The sequence below is a fragment of the Pteronotus mesoamericanus genome, unplaced genomic scaffold (genome assembly GCF_021234165.1).
Source record: "Pteronotus mesoamericanus isolate MK-2021 breed Mesoamerican mustached bat unplaced genomic scaffold, CSHL_Meso_final contig_42, whole genome shotgun sequence".
In the NCBI taxonomy this organism is placed as follows: Eukaryota; Metazoa; Chordata; class Mammalia; order Chiroptera; family Mormoopidae; genus Pteronotus; species Pteronotus mesoamericanus.
In genome coordinates this window covers 16,238,693-16,252,552 of record NW_026555157.1, presented here as the reverse complement: position 1 = coordinate 16,252,552, position 13,860 = coordinate 16,238,693, and the positions used below count along the sequence as shown (strand labels likewise).

Below are 13,860 nucleotides of genomic sequence, written 5' to 3'. Positions count from 1 at the left end.
TGAGGTGGTCCCTCATGGTGGTTTTGATCTGCATTTCTCTGATGGCTAGTGATGCTGAGCATCCTTTCAAATGTTTCTGGGCCCTCTGGATCTCCTCCTTGGAAAAGTGTCTGCCCAGGTCCTTTGCCCATTTTTTGATTGGATCGTTTGTCTTCTTGGAGTGGAGTCAAGTGAGTTCTTTATATATCTTGGAGATCAAACCTCTATCTGGTGTATCATTAGCGAATATATTTTCCCATACAATTGGCTCCCTTTTCATTTTGCTGATGTTTTCTTTAGCCATGCAGAAGCTTCTTATTTTGATGAGGTCCCACTTGTTTATTCTTTCCTTTCTTTCCCTTGCTTTAGGAGACATATCAGTGAAAAAATTGCTGCGTGGCATATCTGAGAGTTTCCTGCCAATGTTCTCCTCTAGAACTTTTATGGTGTTGCGACTTCTATTTAAGTCTTTTATCCATCTTGAGTTTCTTTTTGTGTATGGTGTCAGCTGATGATCCAATTTCAATTTTTTGCATGTAGCCGTCCAGCTCTCCCAACACCATTTGTTGAAGAGGCTATCATTGCTCCATTTATGCTTCTGCCCCCTTTGTCAAATATTAGATGCCCATAGAGACCTGGGCTTATTTCTGGGCTTTCTATTCTGTTCCACTGGTCTATGGGTCTGTTCTTGTGCCAGTACCAGATTGTTTTGAGTATAGTGGCTCTGTAGTAGAGTTTGATGTCCGGTATTGTGATCCCTCCTACTTTGTGTTTCTTTCTCAAAATTGCTGCGGCTATTCGGGGTCGTTTATGGTTCCATATAAATTTTTGAAATGTCTGTTCTATTTCTGTGAAATACGTCATTGGTATCTTAATAAGGATTGAGTTGAATCTATAAATGGCTTTGGGTAGTATGGACATTTTGATGATATTAATTCTTCCAATCCATGAGCATGGTATATGCTTCCATTTATTTGTGTCTTCCTTAGTTTCTTTCTTCAATGTTGTATAGTTTTCTGCGTACAGGTCTTTTACGTCTTTGGTTAAATTTATTCTAGGTACTTTATTTTTCTTCCTGCTATATCGAATGTTATTTTTTCTCTGATTTCTTCTTCTATTGCATTGCTGGTGTACAAAAATGCCTTTGATTTCTGGATATTGACTTTGTATCCTGCTGTTTTGCCAAATTCACTTATTAGGTTGAGGAGTTTTTTGGTAGAGTCTACAGGGTTCTCTATGTACACTATCATGTCATCTGCAAACAATGATAGCTTTATTTCCTCCTTTCCTATTTGGATGCCTTTTATCTCTTTCTCTTGTAAAAGACATATTTTTCATTTTCACTAATAATATTGTTCATTTGCATTTTGAGTATGTCAACTATATCCCACGTGCTATAACGTTTATTGTTCTCAATAAATGTCTCGATTTGATCACTATTAATTTCAACTGATCTACCCATGGAGTATCACTCAACGAGAAATCTCCAGCACAAAACTTCACAATCCACTTTTGACATGTTCAGTCAGTCACAGCACCTTCTCCATATACTACACAAATCTTGGTGTGTTTTAGTTGCGTTTTTACCTTTCTTGAAATAATAAAAGCATAACATGTGGAAAACATTGAGCATTTCCTTCCACCTACAATATTAAAATGGCTACACAAAAATTCATTAAATTTGATAGTTTTTTAAAAACACATACTGATATGACAGCTGTCACAATACGATCTAACAAAATTGTTTCAAATAAAGTTAAGTAAGTGCTACTAGAGACATCTTAGAGGAAAATCCAAATGAACTTTATGGCCAACCCAATATATATTGAGATATATATATTATGAAATATATTCAGTTATTTTTAACTGTATAATTAAGGAGAAAATAATAATTTTACCAACAAAATATATATTAACTGGATTAAATAGCTTATGATATAGTGTCTTGTAACTATTATAAGATTACATTTAGAAATTAAATATTTTCTAAAAAATATTTTATTTATGAAAATGTTAGTGGGGTAATTATATATTATTTATGTACTCTGCATTTTGACAAGGTTAGAGAAATATTTATTTTTTTTTATTTTAAAAAATTTTAAGTCAACCCATAACATCGGGTTATTCTAACATGTAGCCAGAACTAAGAACCAGTATTCCAGGCAAGAGCTTTTCAAATAGAATGTGCATGCAGCCCCCTGGGAATGTCGTGTAACTGTAGATTCTGATTCAGTCCATCTGGAGTTCCTGAGACTGCTTTTCCAATATGAGATGCTGATGTTCCTGGTCCAGGGAACTGCACTTTGAGTATGGAGGTCCTTCCAAGATAATATTCCCATGAAATCCCAAAATGATTACCAAGCAGATAAGAGCTTTTTGCTCAATTTCTCTAGTGGAAAGGGCTGCTTTTTGTATTTTTATTTTTAAGTATCTAAGAGAGTGCACGGGAAAAAAAATAAAAATACTGCCAATAGAACTCTGGGTCCTTCATGCCTTTTCTAAAAGAAAATAGCTCCCAGGCTCTGGGAAGCTTATTATTATTATTCCCTCTACATCCACCCCCCAGCCTTTGCTCTGTTTAATCTTACATATTCAAGGTTATCTTGTTATTCTTGTTCTGTACTGTCCCTACCACCCCTTTCTCCGTTCCTCACTCCCCTCTCTCCCCGACATCACCGTCTGTTAACCCTGCCTTGCTTGAGCTTAGGCTAGGGGCAGTTGGCCCCCACCAAGTAACCGCAGCCTGATCACCTGCACTGGCTGAGTCAGGGGCCAGAAGGTCCTATACCAGTGAGGCCAGCACCTGCTATGGAGAAGCCCACCATTGGCACTAGGGTTAATTCCGGAGGCCACAGTGAGCGTGTACTGCCGCCAGGTGTCACTCCCACCTGCCCTGTTGGGATAATCGCATCTGCAGTGGAACGGACCTGGCCGGTGAGGCCTCAGCCAGAGCGTCAAACTCCAGCCTACAGAAACAGTTTGATAATAGTGTTTTTATTGTTTAGCCATAATAGCATTAATTAATTTATTGTCAAGTTAGAGAAGAGACTGTGCTGTTATTTATGTGCAACTACTCACAGCTTCATAAATATTGAATGATGAATCATTTAATAGTAATTTTACTGTGTAGTATTGATAATTTTACTTCTCTTAAATTATTATATGATTTATAAAAAGTATTTTTATAAAAGCAAACAAACTACTAAAAATAGCACAATTATAACACGTATGTGTGTGTGTGTGTGCATGCCTGGTGCGAGTATATTTCCAGTATCAATAAGAATTGCATTCATTTAGATTTGTACAAATATTTATCAATAATTGAAGCTAGAGAAAGATAGTTATTTTATTGGGACTCACTTAGGCAGGAATTAACTTTACTTCAAAAAATTAAATGGTGATTGTTCTCACTGTACTAAATACATAAGCAGAAGCTTTATGAATAAATTTATTATTTTTAAATTCAGGTTTTTGCATATTTTTAAATATAGTATTTTGTGAAAATGGGTTAAAATAGATGACTTGTTAAAACATTTTAATATAATATGTCACTGGAAAATTACTTTAATTTTGTATAACAGTGTTAATTTAGAAAGTGGCCAGAAGTAGTTTCTTTAAGACCAGAAACAACTAAGCCCTTTATCATTCAGGACCTTGGATATACACCTAGCATAGGATCCTTTTTTCTAGGTCTTCCATTCCTGTAAAAATGTAAACTAAAAATGACAACATAGATTTAAGCAAAGGGAAAATGGGGTTCAATAAAACTTTTCATCATATAACTTTACTCATTTACCTTTTTTTTTTTGGTTTATAAAAATGTTTTATTTTCCCACCTACTTTTCCTACTTTTTTTGGCATGTGATTTCATGTTTATTTTTATTTTATTTTTATATCATGTTTATTCTATTAGAGTTGTCTCAATTTTTCCCCCTTTGCCCTCCTCCACCCATCCCACCCCACCCCCCTCTCCCACAGTCAATTCCCACTCTGTTGTCCATGTCCATGGGTCATTCCTACATGTTGTTTACTCCCTTCTCCTTCTTTCCATCATTGTCTTCCTTCCCTATCCCCTCTGGTCACTTTCAGTTTGCTCCATGTTTCCTTGCCAGTGCTTTATTTTGTTCATTACTTTATTTTGTTAAATAGATTCCACTCATAGGTGAGATCATATGGTATTTGTCTTTCACCAACTGGCTTATTTCACTTAGTATAATATTCTCCAGTTCCATCCATGTTGTCACAAAAGATAGGAGTTCCTTCTCTCCTTTTTTTTTAATGCAGATTGATTTTATTTATTTTTTAAATGTCAAGATCCATTATAAAATATTTAAAAATTTAAATCCATTATAAAGTCTCAGCAATTAAAAAATCATGACACTTGCACAGAAATAATGAAGTAGATCAATGAAATAAAAGCATTCTAGAAACAAACGCATGTATCTGTCTAACAATGCAACATATGATTAAATTGATATTTCAACTCAATGGGGAAAATAAAGCTTATTCAACAAATAAGGCACATGGACTATAATTACTTGAAGTAGAGAGAAGCTCCTACCCCTTATCTTTTATTAGTATATTTCTATACAAATGAGAACTCCAAATCATCATAGTTTGATTGGTCCAAATAGCAGCATCCAGATTGGTCAAAATGGAGCCATTCTGATTGGTTGGTGAAATGCAAATGAGGATATAGCTGCATTGCTCTGGGTGAATGGGGAAAGTCTCAATCTTATTGGTAGAATTTTGACCCTAAGAGCTCTCTTATAAGGGTCTACATAGAAGGCAGGAGCTCAGTGCAACACAATGGCTGCTAGACTCTGATCATAAATTTAGGTTTAATTAACCATAATCTTAGCAGGTGTATTCCTCTCAGGGTCAACAATTGTTTACCATAAAAAAAATAAAAATTAAAAATAAAGCAATGTTATGAAACTACGGCTAGATCTTGCTTGCTAAGGTCTCTAAATATAAGGGCAGCCATCATTTTGTTAAAAAAAAATTTTTTTTTTTTAGCCCTTAGGAAAGGTATTAAAGATACCCTAGCACAACACTGGGATTTTCTCCTTAAGTACTCAGAAAGACTAAGGAAGAAATGGAACATAAGTATATATACTTTTAAGATTAAGCCTTATTTTTTGAACAATTGGATTTTTTAAAAGATTTTATTTATTTATTTTTAGAGAAGGGAAGGGAGGAAGAGAGGGAAACATCAATATGTGGTTGCCTCTCACACATGGTACTGGGGACATGGCTTGCAACCTAGGCATGTGCCCTAGACTGAGAATCAAAACAGTGAACCTTTGGTTCACAGGCCAGCACTGAATCCACTGAGCCACAGCAGCCAGGGTTTATTTTTAACAGTGTGATTAATTTTATTTAATACCATGTTTTAGGGCTACACAAAATGATTCTTTTCTGTCAGTTGTGGTCTTCCCCACACTTTGATAAGCACTGATATTTTGTGTATGTGTGTTTCAGGTACGTCTTTCCATATTAGCAAACTTAAGTAAAATGTGAAATCACTAATGTGTTACTAATTTTGAATAACTAATTTAATTACTATTAACATATTGACTTTTCTGTGTATGCGTAACACTGAACTCTGAGATTCAAAGTGTGTTTAAATTAAAATATGTTGTAAAGGTGCAAATAAAAGAATTCTAACAATAACAAAAAAATGTTTTGTCTACTTTTGCAGCTTGCAGACCAGGATTCTATAAAGCATTTGCTGGGAACACAAAGTGTTCTAAATGCCCTCCACACAGTTTAACCTACATGGAAGCAACTTCTGTCTGTCAGTGTGAAAAGGGTTACTTCCGAGCTGAAAAAGACCCACCTTCTATGGCATGTACCAGTAAGTCTATATATTTTGCATTTGGAATCCTACTTCAGACCTTTTTGATCTCTTTATTCTATTTTTTTAAATGTAGATATACAAAATCCTGTACCACTAATGCTAATTGTCTTTGATAACAGTCAAGGAAAAAGTTTCACTTTATTCTCAGCAGTTTTCAGCTGCTTGCAAGGAATGTGTTTATTCCTCAAAATTCACATCAATCCTTGAAATGCAAATACCAACACTGGTTTGAAGACCTGTAAATTTTCCCTAACTATAATTTGCCCTTAGGAAATTAAAGTAGTTTAAAGTTACCTGAGAATTTATAAGCAAAACTTCTCTTCTTTGCTTTAACCCTTGACCATTTTTAGGCACTCCAAATTAAGACCATCAAGTTTTCCATGAGGGGGGTGTTCCAGATGGAACAATAGCCATTGTGCTACCGTTAATGCTGAAAAGTTTGAGCTTTCTTTGACACTTTTTTTTAAGGAAGGTATTTTTGAGTTTATTCAAATGTCATCCCTCATTCTCCCATTTTGGTGTTTGAACCAATAGAATATTAAATCTAAATGTAAAGGCCATTTTAATGCATTCACTGAGAATTTTAAATTATTTGTATCCTTTAGTATGAAAGTATTGTGAAATATCTGTACATTTAAAAAATAAAAGTGTATTAGGCAAAGTGTATTAGGCTAGGCAAAAGTAAAATGTCACCTTTTAGATAGCTATAAAAATCTTGTTAAATACATGCATAAGATTTTATAGTGAAAATTTGCCCATTGTTTTGATGAATTGGTGCAAAAGTATTGCTTATCTTATGTAATAATTCCTAGAGGCACAATAGATTGAGAATAATGTGATGCTACATATTCCTTAGAAATAATGGAGATGTCCCAAAATCTAAGAACTAAGTTCTGAGATTTGTCTGCATTACTATAGACTTTAATATAAAATATTTTTATGAACACATTTAATAAAAATACACCTTCATTAGTAGATGTAATTTTTGCTTTTGGGTTGTAAATTCTGAGAGACTACTTTATTCAGAAATTTGTAGCCTGGGAAATGACTACCTAGATAATTTTTTCCCTAGGAAAATATTTTAAGTTTATAAATAGGAAAAAGAAAATTCTAAAATAATTTCTCAAGCAATAAGGAAATAATTTTGAATAGGAAGAGCTTGCCATTACTATACACAGGTAATCTTTCTTGCACAGTTGCTATATATCATTACATGATACTGCAGACAACATAGTGCAGCTTAAATAGATGGTGGAGTTTCAAATGACTCCAGTACTACCAGGCAAGTACTTCTCAAATCCTGTATCAGAAACTGAGTACATATTCCTAGGGGAGTGAAAGAGGCGAATATCCTCCTTTTATTTTCTTAGGTCATAATGAGACAGTTGACAAGTTGAAGGAATCTATTGGGTCTTACCAATATAACCCTTGAATGAGGTAGCAGCATAGGTAGCTGGCAAAGCATAGGGTTCTTTGGAGTGAGAGACTAGTTAAGGAAATAAACATGAAATGCAACAAGTTCTAGGAACCTGGTAAACTAATCAGTCTTATTGAATCAGATATGTGTACTTACCAGCTTCATGTTTTTTAGTGTTTGGTCCTTTTTCTTCCTTTTTAAAAATTCTTTTTTTATGCTTGGTAACATAAATTATGTTTGTAAAATGCTTGCCTGCCTTAGCTACACTAAGTGCAAATCAAAAATAAGTTGCATTCTGGTGATTGTTGTGCAGTGCTTTAGACAGGGAACAACATTCTATGTTGCCATCACAGAATAAAAGAGAGAACCCGTAAACAAAGGTGAAAACTGTGGTCGTTTCTCCCTAGGACAACCCCGAGAGGCTCTCCTCTCAAGGCTTCTACTACTTCCACAAGAACTTCTTATTCTTGTTTTAGCAAAGACTTACCATAGTGTATTAGTAATTTGCTATCTTTTAGAGTTAAATTATCCAAGTATGAACCTTGGTTTTGGCACTTAGTTAGCTGTGTAAACTTGGACAAATTATTTAACTTCTCTCAGCTTCAGTTGTACCATCTGCAGTGATAATAACAGTACCTGCCTCATTCTTTGATTATGATGATTAAATAAGTTAAGGAAACGTGCTAACAATAATACATAGAACATAGTAGGTGCTACATAATTGTTTAATACAAAAAGTTGTTCTCTTACAATTTATTTTAAAATAACTTTTGATAAGTTAGTATTATTATTCTGGGCTCACAGTTTCTATCATCTGCATTCCTACAAACTTAAAAAAAATAGTGTACTGAGTTTTTAAGACACTTTAACAAAATATATTATGTCTTGTATCTCTATGCTTATCTGATGTCAGTGAAGTTTTTGAATTATACTCTGATTAAATGAGAGACCCTTGTAGATATTACAATATACTCAGGAAAGGCAAGGACCATAAACTCCAAAGCATCATGGCTCATAAAAATTAAAAGATTAGATTATTGGGGAAGAGAAATCATGAAAATGAAAAGTCAGGTTATTAAATAATTAGACAATTAGACCCTGGTCCTCTTTAGAGGGCTGCCAGAGTAAGTTTACCAAGACATAGAACTTTTGAAGCCATGGATCAAACAAGTAGTCCACCTTTTCTGTCTTTCATTAACCACAAATAATAGTCAAATTTTAATAACTGCAAACTCCTATAACTTCTAGATCATGTATGAATGAATTAGCCTTTCTTTAATGCCTTTATTCCAATAGTATATTATCTAAAGGTCAGAATTCGGGTCAGGTAAACAGTCAGTGCCATCACTCTCTGGTGTTTTTGTCAGTGTTAGTGTTTGAAACTGTGCTTTCAGAGAATCTTCCAGGGATTTAAATGGACGGGGTTTTTTTCCCCCCTTAATTTCAAGAGTGGGGAGATTTTGAATCTATGAGTTTAAAAGAAAATGAAGGACTAAAATACTGGAAATGACTAACCATGACTTTTGGCTGAAAGCTGGAATAGTAAGGAAAGAGTTCATAGATGTATGGTACATGATTATATGAATGATATGATAGTAAGAACCCCAAGAAGTCATTGCCTGCTTCTTAGCACCATCAGCGACCCTTAAGTTTCTGGTACAACAATTCATGTGATTTCATCATTAAGAGTTCTAATGAACAAAATAAACAATCAAAATAGAAACAAACTCATAGATGCAGAGAACAAACTGACAGGTGTCAAAGGAGAGAGGGGTTGGGGCTGGATGAAAAAGGTGAAGGGATTAAGCAGTCCAAACCGTAGTTACGGACTAGCCACAGAGATGGAAACTACAGCATAGGGAACATAGTCACCAATATCCTGATAAGTATGTATGGGGCCTGTAAGGTACTTGAAGCAGCAGGGGGACCACTCTGTAAAGTACATGATTTTCTATCTAGTTTGCTGAACATATGAAACTAATACAGAATAATATTGAATGTGAGCTGTAACTGAACAAAGATAAATATATTAAAATTTTTCTTAAGCTTTATCATTTCTTTGTGTTTTCACTACAGAGTTAGAGGTTTTTACTTCATGATCTTAAGACATATAATATACATTATTTAAGTAAGTATTTTTGTTAATATATGTTCTTTCAGAGCAGTTTTAGGTTCACAACAAAATTTAGAGACAGTATAAAGATTTCCCATATACCCTCCTACATCAGACTTGGATAGTCTCCCTCATTATCAAATCCTCCATCAGAATGATACATTGGTTACAATTGATGGACATACATTTACACACCACAATCACCCAAAGTCCATAGTTTACATTAGGGGTCAGTCTTGGTGTTGTACATTCTATTGATTTGGACAAATGTATAATGACATGTATCCATCAGTAGAGTATCATACAGAATATTTTCACCACCACAAAACCTGTGCCCTGCCTATTCATCCTTCCCTCCCACCAACACTTGGCAACCACTTATCTTTTTACTGTTTCCATACTGTTGCCTTTTTCAGAATGATGTATGGTTGGAATAATACAGTATATAGTCTTTTTAGATTGGCTTCTTTCACTCAGTAATATTCATTCAAGATTCTTCCATGTCTTTTTCTTACTGGATAGGTTATTTGTCTTTTAGTGCTGAATAATATTCCATTGTTTTGATGTACAACAGTTCATATATCCATTTACCTACTGAAGGACAGCTTGGCTGTTTTCCAGTTTCAGCAATTATGAATAAGCTGCTAAATGTGAATGTGTAGGTTTTCATGAGAACATAAGTTTTCAACTCCTTTGAGTAAATTTCAAGAAGCGTGACTGCTGAGTCATATGGTAAGAGTATGTTTAATTATATAAGAAACCACTAACTTACTGTTTTTCATTCCCGTCAACAATGAATGAGATTTCCTTTTGCCTTATATCCTTACCAGCATTTGGTGTTGTCAGTGTTCTAGATTTTGGTTATTTTTAATAGGTTTGCATTGGTATCTCATTGTTCTTTTAATCTGCATTTCCCTTATAACATGCAATGTGGAGTGTCTTTCAGTATGCTTATTTTGCATCTATATATTGTTTTTTGGTGAGGTGTCTATATAAAGATTTGTATTTCAAATTGCCACAGTTGAAAAAAGAAGATGTTCCTTACTCAGAGCTAATCCTTTGAACAAGTTGTTTTTTTGTGGTGGAGTAATCTGGTCCTTTATCCTTCTATTGGCCTGGCTATTATTGTTAATTTCCTCACCATTGTTAATAATGAGAAGTTGTTTTCGCTAACTTCTTGCTCACAGCCTAGAAGTATACTGAAATTTCAATCATTAAAAAAAAAAATTCTCCCAGTGCACTATTTTTTCCTTCTAAAACAAACACCCTTTAAAAGCAGTTTTCATTGGTTGTGGCTACTCCTTCACTTTTAATTTTTATTCTACTGCATTCAGATTTGTGCTCTTCACTCTACTGCAGTCAGATTTTTCTCCAGCCACTTCAAGTAAACTGTGTAAGAAAAATTCACCAAGGATCTTATTTGCCATTTTGCATTAGAAACATTTTTGTCCTGTTATTCCTGACATTTAATTCTTTTGATTACTCCCTTTTTCTTAAAACTATCTGTTCCCTTTCAGTTTAAGACATTGCAGTCTTCCCTTCACTCTCATAATTTTCTGACCATTGTGTTTGTCACCAGTGATGGTTTCTCTTCTTTTGTTCACCCATGAAATGTGAGTTTTTCTCACATCTCTTTCTTTGCCTTTTTGTCTTTTAACATGTTCTCTTTCTCGTGGCTTCAGACAACACCTGTGAATAGAATAGAATAGATTCCTATATTTTATCCTTTTCCCAGTCTCCTCTCTTATGGTTCAAAGTATTCTAGCAAATTGTGGATCTGACTGCCTATTTGTCCTGTGGAAACCTGCTTACATCTCTAACTTTCTACCATTCCATACTCCCCTTAGTTATTAAATTCATGGACTTTCAAGATACTGAGATCGTTCTTATCCAGAGGGCCAGAAGTTTCTTGTCATTGAAATGCTCTCTAGGTCTGCCCATGGCTGTTTTCTTTTTGCCATTCAGGCTCAAATATCAGTTCCTAAGACAAGCATTTCTTGACTATGCATTCAAAAATAGAATCCATCTTAGTTTCTCTTTTTTATATCACATGCTTTACTTTTTATGAATTATATCACTCTTTGAAAAGGTCAGATTATTTGTATAATTATTTCCTTGTTTACTGTCCTTCTGCCCATACTAGAGAGCAAGGGCCATGGAATCATGAATGTCCTTTCTTTACTGAATCTTTTACACTAATAGTCATCCCTGGCAGATACTGGGCACTAATGAACAAATAAACTAATAATTTTAATGAACAAATATTTAATGAACAAATAAACTAATAATTTTAAGCTTAAGCTGCAAAAGCCAATTTTATTCATTCTACCCCAGACTGCTCATACACCCAAACTTGTTTTCTTATCCTGGTGAATTCTTTTCTACCTATCCATCCAGTCCAGAAAGTTTCAACTTACAGATCTGCCCCAGCCTCAACGTGTTCAAGTGGTCACAACACCTGTCAATTCTACCTCTTAGCATCTCTTCAATACATTCTTTCCTGTTACTTCCTGGCCACATCCTTTTAGTTAAGGCCCTCAACTATCCGTTGGACTAATTCAGTAACATCTCAGCAAGTCCCCTTCCTTGCCTTTCATCTCTCAATATATTCCAAACTATTACAAAGCATTATTACTAAACAAAAACAAGCCTGAATCATATTTCCACCTCTTCTGCATAAAGTTTTTCAAAATCCAAAATTGTAAGAATCATTTCAAGGACATACAAAGTCCAGCCCTGGTCTGTCTCTCCCTCTCCAATTTTAATTATATTAGAGTCTCTCAGACTGTTCTGATGTAGTTATACCAGGAACATAATTCCAAGTTTAGGTTTTCCTGAATTTTTAAAAATTTATTGTGTCTTTTTTTTATAAACTGCAAAAAATATAAAGAAATTATGAATAAGTAATTTAAAATGAAGTACGGAAATGTTTTCTCTAGTTTCTTAATCTACTTTATAAACTCTTAACTTTATTTCTCAGGTGACTCATTAATGTATGTTCTATGCTTTGAATGAAGGATGAGCTGTGGGGGACCCTCCACAATATCAAGTCTTGGTCAATTAAGGCTGCCTCGGAGAGTAGTTGAGAGCATAGGAGACACTACTGCTTGCCAAGAAGTCTGTTATCAAAATAATTGTCTAAGGCTTTTCCAGGCCAGAAGGGAAATTACTCATTGAGGTTAAAGAAACAAAGGAAAATAAGAGTTACTAATAAAGTGCTTTTCAAGCAGGAAAGCCAGAAAGCATGAAAAGTTCAAGAGAAATGAAGTTAGGATCTAATTAATATATGGTTGCATGAAATGTTAAAAAAAAATACAATTCTACATTCATAGCATTTTTACTTTGATGTTTCTTATGTGTTTAAATCAGTAGGATTTTTTTACAGCTACTGAGCAGGTGCTAGAAGATTAATATATTCAACAAATATTTGTGTTACCTACTTAGAAAAGTTCAAAAAATAAAATGTAAATCAGATGTAGATAATACTAACACACGAGAATTTCTTTCATTTCTTTTCTTTTTTTTTTTTTTTTGGTCACCTAAATATGCCGTCAAGTACCTTGTGTGTAAAAACAGTATGCAAACTTCATTCTTAACACAAGACAAATATCATGCCTTTGTATCTTCATATTTGACTACAGCAAGAGTGATTGTAATGAAAGTGTAAAAGTTTAATTTATTTTTGTCTAAGGCTAACATTGTAAAACATGGCTTCTTTATTCCTGAAATAATTGGCCACTTGAGAAAGTCATTACTCTGTCACTGTTATTTTGAGTAGAGCAAATAGGGTGCTGAGATATAGCAGGAAAGATGCTCTTCTTCTCAGGCACCCTGCACAGGAGTCCCACTTCTGGGCGGGTACAGGATGCCCACATTCAGGCTCCCCTGCTCTGCTTGCTGTCTCTTCTTTTTCTCCTCATCTCTTAGGGAATTCTTTCCTTCTCTGCCTTAAGCAAGTTTTGCATGGAGAAAACCATTCTGCTTTCTTGCTTTTCCATCTCACAATTGAAATACAAAAGTGCAACTGATTGGTTAGTTAGCTCATTGCAAACAGAGTAGCAGCCACAATTTTGCAAAGGCCAAGACAGAAGTTGTAAAGAGGGATTTATTACTTCTAGCAGGTTGTGTTATATTCTAGACTTGTCTTTATAGAAAATAACTCCAAATATTCACTCTATATGTTGCATTGGTTATATTATTTTTTAACATTAAAATGACCTTTACATTACAGAATAGATTCCTGTATATAATGAATCCCAGTTTCCCCAAAACAGATCACTGATGTAAGATGTCACTTGAGCTTCGTGGAGTTTCCTAAGCACAAATACTTTACTTTTTTATTTCAGTGGGGGTCATTTTACCAAATCACCTGGGAGAGGTTTCTCTACAAGAACCAATATTAAGGGGTCCTTCTGCTGATGCTGAAGAATTGAGTTACTACTTGCTTCCAGGCTTGATCTATTCCTGCCCTCCATTGAGAATTGTGCC

At 34.5% G+C, this 13,860-nt stretch overlaps 1 protein-coding gene across 2 annotated transcripts in view; it reads left to right on the top strand.

The window, feature by feature from the left end:
• EPHA6 (EPH receptor A6) overlaps positions 1-13,860 on the top strand; it is an 877,165-nt gene that overhangs the window by 367,226 nt on the left and 496,079 nt on the right. For both annotated transcript variants that reach the window (XM_054577406.1, XM_054577405.1), the window contains exon 4: positions 5,684-5,839. In XM_054577406.1, the coding sequence (XP_054433381.1) occupies positions 5,684-5,839 (156 nt within the window). The remainder of the gene's footprint in view (positions 1-5,683; positions 5,840-13,860) is intronic.